Raw genomic sequence first — 11,837 nt, 5'->3', positions numbered from 1 at the left:
GACTGGACAAAAATCGTACACCTATGGATGAGGACAGTGGGGGGGGGAGGGGTAAGGGCAGAGGGTGAGGTGGGAACCGGGTGGAGGGGAGCTATGGGGGGAAAAAAGAAGAACAACTAATAATCTGAACAATAAAGATTTTAAAAAAAAAGATTTGAACAAGAAAACTGAAAAATAAATTGATGCAACAGGAAAATTTTAACACTAATTGGATATTGAACTGTATTAAGAAATTGTTAATTATTTTAGATGTGGTAATAGTGTTAGATTATTTTTTAACGAATATATTGGAGATATGTAATGAAATATTGATGGCTAAAATTGTTTGATATTGGGAGCTTGTTTTGAAACAGCCTAGGAAAGTGAATAGTAGGTGAATATAAATGAAATAAGATTTGCCGTGAGTTGATAATTATTGAAGCTGGGTGATGGAGGATTGGACTCATTTTATTGGGTTGACATAATCCTGTTTTCTTTAATATACTATGATTTGGGAGGGAAAGAACTTTATGTATTTTTCTATTTCCTCATCTGAGGATGTTGATGTGGATATTGGATTCACCTATAGATTCCTTTCTGATTTATAATTACTCCTATCTTCACTTCACTGGCAACATTCCACCCCTTCTATCGTTGATACATCCCTCATTGCCAATATATTTCCAGTGTGGAGACCTCATCTTATTCTTTACTAGCTGATAGTCTTCAAAATAGGCATTCTCTTCAAGGAGGTCCACATACTACTTTTCATTCTTCATGGCTTTGATAATCAGGACACCTCAACACTTGTCCCAACCTCACTGCTGACTTCATCCTCAACGTGTCATCCAAGCCCAAGGCTGCAAGGGGAGTTAGAAAGAGCCCCCATAGACCATGTGGCAGTATAGAGCAACAAGTGGCTAATTCTAGGAGGGTTAGAGGGGCAGTCGTTTTTAACAGTTTTGGATATAGGGCTGTATTGTCTTTTTTAAATGTCTGTTTTTTAATTAATGTGTATATTTTGTTTCAGATTTGTTTTTAAGCAATCACACCATCAGAAGTAAAATTAACATTGTTTTTATTTAAACTTTTACAGTGATTAAAATCATAAAACATGACTATGGTCTTAAATTAGAAAGGGTTCTTAGAAATAGATTTCTATTTTTTTTCTCTCCAGATAATTTCCAGTGTATGTATTTGAAATTTGAACATTTTAGAAAGAGTGGTCCTTAATTTAGGATATTCATTGTGTATGGGACTTTGTCTCTCAAATCTATATTTACAGAGGCTTTCTACTAATAAAAATTTTGTTATTAATCTATACAATAATATATTTTACTTCATTTCTAAAACTGCAGTTTCCAAACACTAAAATAAATAAATAAATAAATAAATAAAGCTTAGCAATTTTTAAAACAATGGGTTTTTATTAGATTAAATTTCATTCATACCTCTTATATTGAGACACCCAAATTTTTTTGTTTCTAGAGATGAGTAAGGTAACAGTCTTATTTGTTGAATGAAAAGAATTATATGGTTTTGTTCTGTTTTCTCTCTGTTGCCACAGTTCAGTTTTTCCATCAATAAAAGTTGATTAATCTTATGTAAATTATTAATATAAAACTGATTTTAAAATGATTAACTCAATTCAAGCCTTCATTTAGGCCAGTGATGGTGAACCTATGACATGCGTGTCAGAGGTGACACGCGAACTCATTTTTTTGGTTGATTTTTCTTTGTTAAATGGCATTTAAATATATAAAGTAAATATCAAAAATATAAATCTTTGTTTTACTATGGTTGCAAATATCAAAAAATTTCTATATGTGACACGGCATCAGAGTTAAGTTAGGGTTTTTCAAAATGCTGACACGCCGAGCTCAAAAGGTTCGCCATCACTGATTTAGGCGAAGAGTAAAAAGTTGGTGAAAGAGAGGTCTCATAAATTGTTTTCTAAAATACTCTTTCTTATACCTTTAAAGACATCATATATTTCCTTTATCATTCTCTACACATGAAGTTTCCCTTCATCTGTGACAGTGTGTGAATATTGTATGGTGCAGAAGTGATAAATGATTCTTTGGCGTTATCTGGTTGTAAAGACCAGACAAAAATATAGCCGAAACCGGTTTGGCTCAGTGGATAGAGCGTCGGCCTGCGGACTGAGAGGTCCCAGGTTCGATTCCGGTCAAGGGCATGTACCTGGGTTGCGGGCACATCCCCAGTGGGAGATGTGCAGGAGGCAGCTGATCGATGTTTCTCTCCCATCGATGTTTCTATCTCTCTCTCTTCCTCTCTGTAAAAAATCAATAAAATATATTTAAAAAATATATATATATAAAGAATTGTCTAAGGGCTTATGAACGTTTGAACTATTCTGCTAGAAAGAAATTTTTCTTAGGTTATTTAACGGCCTATTCACTGGTAGGCTTGTCTTTGGTATCTACTGAACTATAAAATAAAGAGCAAAATTTGTATCTTTTTAAAAAATCTTATTTTTTAATACTGTTGAAAGTTTTACTTATGTCCCCTTTTCCCCCCCAATGACTCCCTCTAGCCTACCCCCAACCCCTGTCCCCTATTGTCTGTGTCCATGGGTTATGTATATGTGCATACAAGTTCTATGGTTGATCTCTTTCTTCCCACCCACCCATCCCTGCCTTCCCTCTGAGATTCGACTGTCTGTTCCATGGAAAAATCTTATTTTTATACTAAATATTTATCATGAGACATTGGTATAAATATTAAAATTTTCAGTTATTTTCACTAATACAATAAAAGTAATATGACTTATGGCTTTATAATAAAAGTAATATGACTTATGACTTTACAAAATCTCTTCAGAATTTTTCTCCATTGCACAAATCAAATAATACAATTCAGGGAACTGAAGAGAGTTATATGTATATAAAGTTAATTTTAATATAATCTTATAATTTATAATGTTCCCTTGATCCAGATTTTTAAAAAATTATTTCTCTCTGTTATGTTGCAAAGTACTCTATTGTTTTCTGTTAGTATTGCTTGGGAAAAATTTACAACTATAGTTTTTTTCTTTTGGATAAAGCATTTTTGTAGATATAAATCTGCACCATTGTTCCTTAGAAAAAGTAATGGTTTAGACTTATTCTTACATGAACAAACTCAATTTTACTTGAAACAAACTTAAAAGGTAACATTTTTGTGCTACTTTTTTTTTTCTTTAATTCTAAATAATAGAATTCAGGAAGTGCATTTAGTCAGCTTGAGCATTTGGTGCTGTGTTTATATTAAAAAGTTCCTGGCCAACACAAATATCAAATAATAATGAAATAGCTTTAATTTTAAAAGACTTCTAATTGCCATCTAGAGAAAGTAAAAGAAAAAAAATGCATATTTTTCTGTTTGCTCAAGGCAGTATTTTCCTTAGTGATGGTCCATTTTAGTAACACTAAAATGTTGTATGGCCTAAGGAAAGTAAAACTCCTTATAAAATAGTAGTGTGCTATAAACAGATATTTAAATAATCAGACTTAATGTTGCCTTTGTTGTGTAAAGTCTCTAAGATTCAAAAGTTTTTTCCAGAACTTCCTGTACAGCTCACAAAGGAAATACCAGTTCAAAGTAGGCAGAATACCATCCCAGTAGGAATGCACTTTGAATAGGCATAATAGTCACATAGTAAATTTTCTATACTCCATGTGTTGTTATTTTCAAAATAATGATAAAAATCATCAGACTGAAATGTAACAATAGTATTACTTATCCCAAAGGCATGTAAGCATGTCAAAAGGCAATCTTCTGCCAACAGCAGTATTATACATTTCATGTTCAAGGTGCAGTTTGTTCCATAAAAAGACATTGCAGAATGTCATTGAAAATTTGGAATTTATCCCGGGCAAAATAAAAATGGTCAGTAAAGTTTGTATATATTCATTTCCCCATTTTTCAAAGAGCACAAGTATCTTTTAGCTTAGAAGAATATACAATAGAAATGAAAGAACTCTGATAGGTCATTTAATCTCATACATCTTCACAAAGTTTAAGTTACTCTGTTTTTAAAGAAACTTACAATTTGCAAAGAGGAAATGAAAAAAAATAACATTAGGAATCTTATGTGATCAAAACAAAAGCTTTCCATTGCTAGTATTAAAAAGCAAACATTTAACAAACACAGTAAAGAAGCCCAAACATGTAAAATCTAGATACACCTACACATTAAAAGGACCTTTTGATTTAGAGGTATATTTTTCTATGGAACTTCAGTGGTGCCAAGCTATTTATGTCTGTGTAACCATTCACATCTTACTTAATCTTAGAATGTGTTCAATTGGAAGTTAAGCATACTTAACTGTAGAATGATTGGGTTGTTTGATAATAGAGAACTTTTCTCATGAAAATACTAATCTCTTCCACAGAATCTACCTGTAACTCGTATTTTAGACAATCTCATGGAAATGAAGTCAAACCCTGTGAGTAGCATATAACATTATACTTGTAAAATTGTGAAACATATCTAACTGACTATATGAAGGTGATAAAAGATGAATTTGTTGTGACCTTAGTTACAACAGACTACATGAGGGAAAGAAAAGAGTCCATGTTCTTTTTTAGCCATTATCACAGATAATAGGAATTGGTTTCTCAGCTACTACAACCATTCTGGCAGTCCTCATCCAAATTAAATGTATATTCTATATGTATAATTTAATATAAAATATATCCTAAGGAGCATGTTTCTGTAAATGAAAAATAATAGTATCAGCTGGTATAACATAAAGAGAACCAAACCAATTTAATTTTCTGAAAATTAGGAAAGGAATGCATAGTAAAATTTTTAAGTGTATGTGTTCAGGTGGTACTAAACTCTCAGGGGCTGAAAAGTAAATTGAGAGATAAATTGTTGAGTGAATAGACAAATGAGTAAATATTGTTAGCATTTCCTTAAAGAATCAGTTTCCAAGTTATCTGTTTATAATCGAGAAAGGAATGTAAAAATTGCTACAACCTGTTTCATAAAACAGCCCAGCTTGTTAGTGTGGCAACTAGAGAGTGGTTATCATCATAAGAGTCTGGAATTGAGAAAGGCAGCATGATCCTATTCCCAGCAATACCCTAGTTTGGGTTGATCTGGATCATTTTAGACTTGGTAGTGAGGTTTAAGATCCCAGCCTAGAAAGAGAATGAGAACAGAATCTTCACATTAATGTGTAAGTTTTTTGTAATCATTAAAACATGATTATACTGTTAAAGGAAATTAACAGAAATAATTTTAAATCTGCCCATATGAAAACAAAGATACAGTGTAATAAAACATTCCCCATAGGAGCAATTACAATTATGAAAGGAGTAAGAGTGATAATAATAATAATAATAATAATAATAATAGAAGAATTGGGTTTTTCCCTCTGGGAATCGATATAGAGAAAGTAGCATGCCATCTATATATATAAAAGCCTAAGCAACTGGTCAACCGAACAACTAGTCGACTGGTTGCTATGATGACACACTGACCACCAGGGGCCAGACGCTCAACACAGGAGCTGCCCCCTGGTGGTCAGTGGGCTCCCACAGCCAACCTCCTGCAGCCAGTTAACTTCCCTCAGTCCCTCCCCCCAGCCGGCCAGCCAACCCCGATCAGCCCTGATTGCTGGCCAGGCCGAGGGACCCCACCCATGCACGAATTCGTGCACCAGGTCTCTAGTTGTAGTAGTAATAGACTTTATTACTGCATCCTAGAATATATGAGGAAGGACCTCTCTTGAAAAGCCTGCAAGAAATACACATTTATAATTATCTTAGCGAATATGACTTCATTATAGACAGTTAAATGAATGGAAGATATTCCAAACAGTAATAAAGAATAAAGGTATAAATAAATGTGAAATTTTAGACTGATACCAAATCTACAAGGGGTCGAGGAAGTTTAGTGTATTTTATTACTATCCCTATCTTGAAGCTGAGATGATGAATAATGACAGTGATAATGGTAATAGCTAATATTTATTACACACTTAGGTGCCTAATAAGAATTAAATGTGATAATATGTAAAAATGTTTTGAATGGTTCCTGGTTCCTCTCCTATTTGCAGATTAGTTGATTTAGAGGTATTGAAAAGATTAGCAAAGTGCACTAAGCTAGACTTAGCTAGTAATCTTGAATGTATCTTATCTTAAAGGCTTTAAAATGCTATAAGCTAATTCTAGGTGCATTCTTATCACTTACATTTGTTAATTGAGTGTTCTCTTTTTATTTGTCTTAATTGAATAAACTGAAAGAAAAGGATTAAGGCTGTACCAGATAGGTTTTATCTTGCCTTGTAAATCTAGCTGGTAATGGTTTACTGGAGCAGAGTATTAATTAATGGATCTGACACTGTATTTGGTTCACTGAGAGTTCTGTGATTGATTAGCACTGTTCACCACTGAGTACAAGACCTGATAGTGGCAACACATTAGTAGTTTGTCATCAATCAGGTTTGGATAGCGCCATCCATACTGTAGAAAAGAATGAGTTCCTTTGGCTGATTTGGCCATGGAAGGAGAGAGGGAGGCAGAGATTAGTAGGTAATTACATCATAAGCAGTAAAGCAGTACTTTCCAACTCCTTTAATATCAAGAGGCTAGTTTCCAATTTAGAGGAGGTTCACAACCCCTTATCTACCACTTCTGAAATCCAAAATGTTCTGAAAACTAAAAGATTTTAAATTCAGAATTCCAATATACATATAATTCCAAATGTTTCAAATAAGAAATTGTGAACCTGTATTCGGTATTCTGTACATTCAATAAAATCATGGACATACAGCCCTAGCCAGTTTGGTTCAGTGGATAGAGCGTGTGGGCTTGAGGACTGAAGGGGGTCCCAGGTTCGATTCCTGTACAGGGCACATGCCCAGGTTGTGAGCTCAATCCCCATTGTGGAGCATGCAGGAGGCAACCAATCAGTGGTTCTCTCTCATCATTGATGTTTCTATCTTACTCTCTCCCTTCCTCTCTGAAATCAATAAAAATATTTTTTTTAAAAAATCATGGACATATAAAGATAATAAAATCCTAAAAACAGAAATACATCACTTGTAAACCTGATACATTTTCAAGAAGCAGTACTGTATAGCGTAATGGTTAAGGTGTGGGCATTAAAACTAGATTACCTGGACTCAGATCCTGGAGTTAACATAAAAGCTAATCATGTGACCTTAGCAAAGTTATATACTCTCTGTATTCCAGCTTGCTCACCTGAAAAATAGGGATAATAATAATAACCACCTCATTGATATTATCGGGATTAAGTTATTTTATTGAAAGCAGTAGAATAATGCTTAACATATAGTAAGTGTTCGGTAAATGGTGGTGGTGGTTGCACGTTCTACCAGATTAATAGATTCATTAAAATAAATTAAGTCAAACTGTACCTTTCTGAAGAGAAATTCCATAGTCATGGTAAAATTCTATTTTTTTAATAGGAAACTGATGACTTTAGATACTTTGATCCCAAAATGCTACGGGGCAATGACAGGTAAGCAGCTCTTGTGTATTTGTTGTAGGTTTCCCCATCCCTGCCAAGAAATAATAATAATAATAATAATAATAGAAGAATTGGGTTTTTCCCTCTGGGAATCGATATAGAGAAAGTAGCATGCCATCTATATATATAAAAGCCTAAGCAACTGGTCAACCGAACAACTAGTCGACTGGTTGCTATGATGACACACTGACCACCAGGGGCCAGACGCTCAACACAGGAGCTGCCCCCTGGTGGTCAGTGGGCTCCCACAGCCAACCTCCTGCAGCCAGTTAACTTCCCTCAGTCCCTCCCCCAGCTGGCCAGCCAACCCCGATCAGCCCTGATTGCTGGCCAGGCCGAGGGACCCCACCCATGCACGAATTCGTGCACCAGGTCTCTAGTTGTAGTAGTAATAGACTTTATTACTGCATCCTAGAATATATGAGGAAGGACCTCTCTTGAAAAGCCTGCAAGAAATACACATTTATAATTATCTTAGTGAATATGACTTCATTATAGACAGTTAAATGAATGGAAGATATTCCAAACAGTAATAAAGAATAAAGGTATAAATAAATGTGAAATTTTAGACTGATACCAAATCTACAAGGGGTCGAGGAAGTTTAGTGTATTTTATTACTATCCCTATCTTGAAGCTGAGATGATGAATAATGACAGTGATAATGGTAATAGCTAATATTTATTACACACTTAGGTGCCTAATAAGAATTAAATGTGATAATATGTAAAAATGTTTTGAATGGTTCCTGGTTCCTCTCCTATTTGCAGATTAGTTGATTTAGAGGTATTGAAAAGATTAGCAAAGTGCACTAAGCTAGACTTAGCTAGTAATCTTGAATGTATCTTATCTTAAAGGCTTTAAAATGCTATAAGCTAATTCTAGGTGCATTCTTATCACTTACATTTGTTAATTGAGTGTTCTCTTTTTTGTTGTCTTAATTGAATAAACTGAAAGAAAAGGATTAAGGCTGTACCAGATAGGTTTTATCTTGCCTTGTAAATCTAGCTGGTGGTTTACTGGCGTCTTTTAGTTGTATTTTTGAAGTGGTTGTTTGCGGCAGCAGTCTCCGGTGTTTACCTATGCCGCCATCTTGGTCTCTTCAGATGGTGAACTTCAGTCAGTGAGCCTCCCAACTCCTTTAATATCAAGAGGCTAGTTTCCAATTTAGAGGAGGTTCACAACCCCTTATCTACCACTTCTGAAATCCAAAATGTTCTGAAAACTAAAAGATTTTAAATTCAGAATTCCAATATACATATAATTCCAAATGTTTCAAATAAGAAATTGTGAACCTGTATTCGGTATTCTGTACATTCAATAAAATCATGGACATACAGCCCTAGCCAGTTTGGTTCAGTGGATAGAGCGTGTGGGCTTGAGGACTGAAGGGGGTCCCAGGTTCGATTCCTGTACAGGGCACATGCCCAGGTTGTGAGCTCAATCCCCATTGTGGAGCATGCAGGAGGCAACCAATCAGTGGTTCTCTCTCATCATTGATGTTTCTATCTTACTCTCTCCCTTCCTCTCTGAAATCAATAAAAATATTTTTTTTAAAAAATCATGGACATATAAAGATAATAAAATCCTAAAAACAGAAATACATCACTTGTAAACCTGATACATTTTCAAGAAGCAGTACTGTATAGCGTAATGGTTAAGGTGTGGGCATTAAAACTAGATTACCTGGACTCAGATCCTGGAGTTAACATAAAAGCTAATCATGTGACCTTAGCAAAGTTATATACTCTCTGTATTCCAGCTTGCTCACCTGAAAAATAGGGATAATAATAATAACCACCTCATTGATATTATCGGGATTAAGTTATTTTATTGAAAGCAGTAGAATAATGCTTAACATATAGTAAGTGTTCGGTAAATGGTGGTGGTGGTTGCACGTTCTACCAGATTAATAGATTCATTAAAATAAATTAAGTCAAACTGTACCTTTCTGAAGAGAAATTCCATAGTCATGGTAAAATTCTATTTTTTTAATAGGAAACTGATGACTTTAGATACTTTGATCCCAAAATGCTACGGGGCAATGACAGGTAAGCAGCTCTTGTGTATTTGTTGTAGGTTTCCCCATCCCTGCCAAGAAGGGAAATAACATAATTATTTTTGTAATAAATAACTGCTTAATATTAAAAATTTAAACTGCATAGAAAACTGGTAAGTAAACCCAGAGATAATCACTGGTAATTATACTTAAAATGTTTTGGTGCTTTTCCTTCCAAGATATACACATAAAAGTACCTTTAGATGTTTTTTGCTTTGTTTTTAGTGAAACGATGGTGGCATAACAAGCTGTGGGGGGAAGGAGGATCTTGGATAATATGTATGTTTTTAAATAAATACTCTTTATTGGACCAAATGAAGAAATGTGTCTTTATGTTAGAAAGCAGTTGGGTTCTTTTTTGCGAGGGTTAGGGAGAAGGGGTGTTTTGTTGTTGTTAATCCTCGAGAATATTTTTTTCCCATTGATTTCTAGAGAGTGGAAGGGGAGGGGGAGAGAAAGAGAGACATCCATCAGTGTGAGAGAGACACATCGATTGGTTGCCCCCTGTATATGCCCCAACCAGGGCCAGGGATCGAACCTGCAACCCAAGTACGTGCCTTGACCAGGTATCAAATCTGGGACCCTTTAGTGCTCAGGCTGATGCTCTAACCACTGAATAACACTGGCCAGGGCAGTTACCAATTGTTTTGTTGTTTTTATTTTTTACTTAACTGGTCCATGTAATCTAAGTTGCTATGGATTGCTGTAAATACATTTTTTTAATATATTTTATTGATTTTTTACAGAGAGGAAGGGAGAGGGATAGAGAGCCAGAAACATCGATGAGAGAGAAACATCGACCAGCTGCCTCCTGCACACTCCCCACTGGGGATGTTCCCACAACCAAGGTACAGGCCCTTGACCGGAATCGAACCCGGGACCCTTCAGTCCGCAGGCTGATGCTCTATCCACTGAGCCAAACCGGTCAGGGCTGTAAATACATTTTGACAATGAAACTTTCTACAGATAATTTCTATATTTTATGACAAAAATGGTATTTATTTGTTTAGTTTATTATGAATATTATTTTTCAAGATTTAATTCATGGTGGTATGAAAAATAGCCTAAAAGATGCAGAAAAAGAATAGGCATATTTAGGAGGGAGAAAAACCTTAAAACCATTGTTTCTAGCACCAGAACTTGAGTGAAGCTCCTTTCTTGCTTGTCCCTTATGTTTGGGATCTTTAGAACTTTGTCTTTGCTTTACCCCAAGCTTTCTCATCTTTGTAGGTAGTCAGGATAGATAATCTAATCACTGGGTAGCTGCTTATTTGGTAGTTTTGGTAACTTAAAAGGTTATTCTCATTTTTGAACTTACTAGAAATACTCCCAAAGTTGCAAAAGAAGCTGCTGATAGCAGCTACAGCTGGCAAGAAGGAATTGACAAAGGATAAGTTATAGAAGAGAGAGATGAAGAGTGACAACTAATGTGTATTGGGGCTTCTTTTGGGGATGATAAAAAAAAAAGTTCTGAAGTAGACACTGGTAATGGTTTTACAACTCTGTAAATATATAAAACCACTGAGTGCACACTTTAAAACGGTGGATTTTACAATTCTTTTCCTATCTCAGTATTCTTCCTTGCATTTGCATATGCTAACAAGTAAATACATTTTTCTTCTTAGAAACTTACTGAGGAGCTCTTTTCATCTGACTTGCACGTTATGTATGATAATGAGGAGGAATCTGCTATTGATAAGACAGGAGCTCAGGCTTTCCTCCTCCTCTGAGCTAATCTCATCACAATTGGATCTGGGTGATTAGTAACTAGTAATGCTGTGCTACTTAAGTCTTACCTCTCCTCATTCCACTTCTACTCTTAGAGCAACTAAAGCAGTGGTCACCAACCAGTGGTCCGTGAGGTCCGAAAGCTTGGCGACCACTGATTTAAGGAAACCTTTGGATCAATGGTTGCCAACTGGTGGTCCGCAGACCACTGATGGTCCGTGAGGTCCGAAAGCTTGGCGACCGCTGAACTAAAGCACTCTTAGAAGGAATTTAAATACTGAGGAGGTATTTCAATCAGGTGGGCTCTGGTTTCTGTGGAATATTCCAACGGGCCATAGAAATGAGGACAAGATGATAGGGCTGTGGAATCAGCCTCTGAATAACTAAGGGAAGTTACAATAGCTCTCTTCTCTTGGTTGGGATTTTCAAAAATTGCTTCTGAGGAAAAACTCAGTTGTCTTTGTGCAGCCTGTTTTAGCACTCAAAACAAATATACATCTGATTCACAAGAGCTTTGAAAACATCTTCATAAAAAGACCTCTTGAACACTAAGGAAGTATTTTTAA

General features: G+C 35.4%; 1 protein-coding gene across 1 annotated transcript in view; it reads left to right on the top strand.

Annotated features, from left to right (window-relative positions):
• Nucleotides 1-11,837, top strand: part of SCFD1 (sec1 family domain containing 1) — a 123,840-nt gene that overhangs the window by 100,812 nt on the left and 11,191 nt on the right. Inside the window, exons 20-21 of the mRNA XM_005880994.2 lie at nt 4,377-4,430; nt 7,425-7,477. Coding sequence (XP_005881056.1) covers nt 4,377-4,430; nt 7,425-7,477 — 107 coding nt within the window. The remainder of the gene's footprint in view (nt 1-4,376; nt 4,431-7,424; nt 7,478-11,837) is intronic.

The sequence above is a fragment of the Myotis brandtii genome, unplaced genomic scaffold (genome assembly GCF_000412655.1).
Source record: "Myotis brandtii unplaced genomic scaffold, ASM41265v1 scaffold667, whole genome shotgun sequence".
In the NCBI taxonomy this organism is placed as follows: Eukaryota; Metazoa; Chordata; class Mammalia; order Chiroptera; family Vespertilionidae; genus Myotis; species Myotis brandtii.
Note: the sequence above shows the minus strand (reverse complement) of the source record. Positions and strands in the feature narration are given on the sequence as shown.